Raw genomic sequence first — 1,865 nt, forward strand, 5'->3', positions numbered from 1 at the left:
AACTAGAACTGAACTAGAACTGAACTAGAACTGAACTAGAACTGAACTAGAACTGAACTAGAACTAGAACTGAACTAGAACTAAACTAGAACTGAACTAGAACTAAACAAGAACTAAAGTAGAACTGAAGTAGAACTGAAGTGGAACTGAACTAGATCTGAATTAGAACTGAAATAGAACTGAACTGGAATTGAACTAGAAGTAAACTAGAACTGAACTAGAACTGAACTAAAACTGAACTAGAACTGAAGTAGAATTTAACTAAATCTGAACCACAGTCCCTTTCCATTACATTTAAATAGCCCTCCCATGTTCTTTGGCATGTACACATGTGTGAAGCGGCATGTGCCTCAAATAATTGTAAGTTTTAGCAGGAAAGGGTGGTGTTTAATTTGATTCATTTGTGAAAGAATTTTTGTTAATTTCATTTCTCGCTTTAATGACATATCAAAGCGGTTTAATTTAAAGAGATTTTAAATTCTTTACTAATTGCTAAATCATATTTTATATAAACGAGCCAATTGACAAACATACACACATACATACATATATGGAAATGAGGCACGGGAGCAAATACTAGTGATTCCAACTATTATCTGTGAGTATTGGGTTTTGTTGTTAAAATTGTTTAAATGGTATTTAGTGGCAATTATTTCATAGTACCAGTGCTACAGCTCATTGCATTTTAAAACGTTTCAAGTGTGATGATGTTGATGTAAATATGGATGCTGCTGTTGCTGCTGCCGATGATGATTATTTTCTGTTGTCGCCAGCAATTAAAAATAAACTTAAAATAAATAAAATATTAAATAAAGTCAGAAAAATTTCGTATAATTAAAATAAAATTGAAGATATTAAAAAACTTCTGGCGTAAATTTTCTTCTTGCAATAAGAAACATCAACAAAATCGTTTTAATTTCAAATTCTGTTAAAACTATGTTGTACAAATGAGTTAATGCTTTTTTGTTACAGCGGCTTTATATGTGCAACTATTTATAATTTGACATTGGAAATATGAATCAGGAATCCAAAAAGAAGAAAACAACAAACATTAAAAAAAATCACTACATAAAATATTAAGGATGAAAAAAAAACAAAATACAATATTAAGCAAGAAAAAGATTTGTGTTGTTTAAAGTGATTTATGTGGCATGGTGCAATATGATGTTCTTACACCACTATCCCCTCTGCCGTTTTCCACTCAACAAACAGTAGATAACTCTAGCATTTCGTAGAGTCTTCTGAAGAAATAAAATACAACAATAGTACTTAAAAGACGTGTGTAATAATAAATCTACTTAAGTGTTTCGTTGTTGTTTTTGTTATTGAGGTTTTTTTACAACACCGAAATGCCATTTTTAATATACAGCTTATAAATAATTTTTGTGTGTATTTTTTTATTAACAAACTAAATTTGTAGAGAATAAGAAAACTCCAACACCATTTTCGTCATCATCATCATCATTGTCAGAAGCAGCATTGCAATCGTCAACAGCAGCATTATTGGCAGTTTCTTGTTTTAGCAGAAGCATCTAATAAAACATGTGTATGGAAAAAATTGAATGGTGTTATAAAACTAATGGCTGAAATTGTACTCAGATAGAATTATTTTAAATATTTATACCCTACATGCTGTAACATAGAACAGAACTAGAACAGAACTAGAACAGAACTAGAACAGAACTAGAACAGAACTATAACAGAACTAGAACAGAACTAGAACAGAACTAGAACAGAACTAGAACAGAACTAGAACAGAACTAGAACAGAACTAGAACAGAACTAGAACAGAACTAGAACAGAACTAGAACAGAACTAGAACAGAACTAGAACAGAACTAGAACAGAACAGAACTAGAACAGAAC

General features: G+C 30.7%; 1 protein-coding gene across 1 annotated transcript in view; it reads right to left on the reverse strand.

Moving 5' to 3' along the window:
- The window catches only part of LOC111685858 (homeobox protein invected), a 3,450-nt gene extending 1,918 nt beyond the window's left edge, over positions 1-1,532 (reverse strand). Inside the window, exon 1 of the mRNA XM_046954200.1 lies at positions 1,406-1,532. Within this exon, the coding sequence (XP_046810156.1) occupies positions 1,406-1,532 (127 nt within the window). The remainder of the gene's footprint in view (positions 1-1,405) is intronic.
- Between the last annotated feature and the right edge of the window lie 333 nt (positions 1,533-1,865).

The sequence above is a fragment of the Lucilia cuprina genome, chromosome 6, assembly GCF_022045245.1.
Source record: "Lucilia cuprina isolate Lc7/37 chromosome 6, ASM2204524v1, whole genome shotgun sequence".
Taxonomy (NCBI): domain Eukaryota; kingdom Metazoa; phylum Arthropoda; class Insecta; order Diptera; family Calliphoridae; genus Lucilia; species Lucilia cuprina.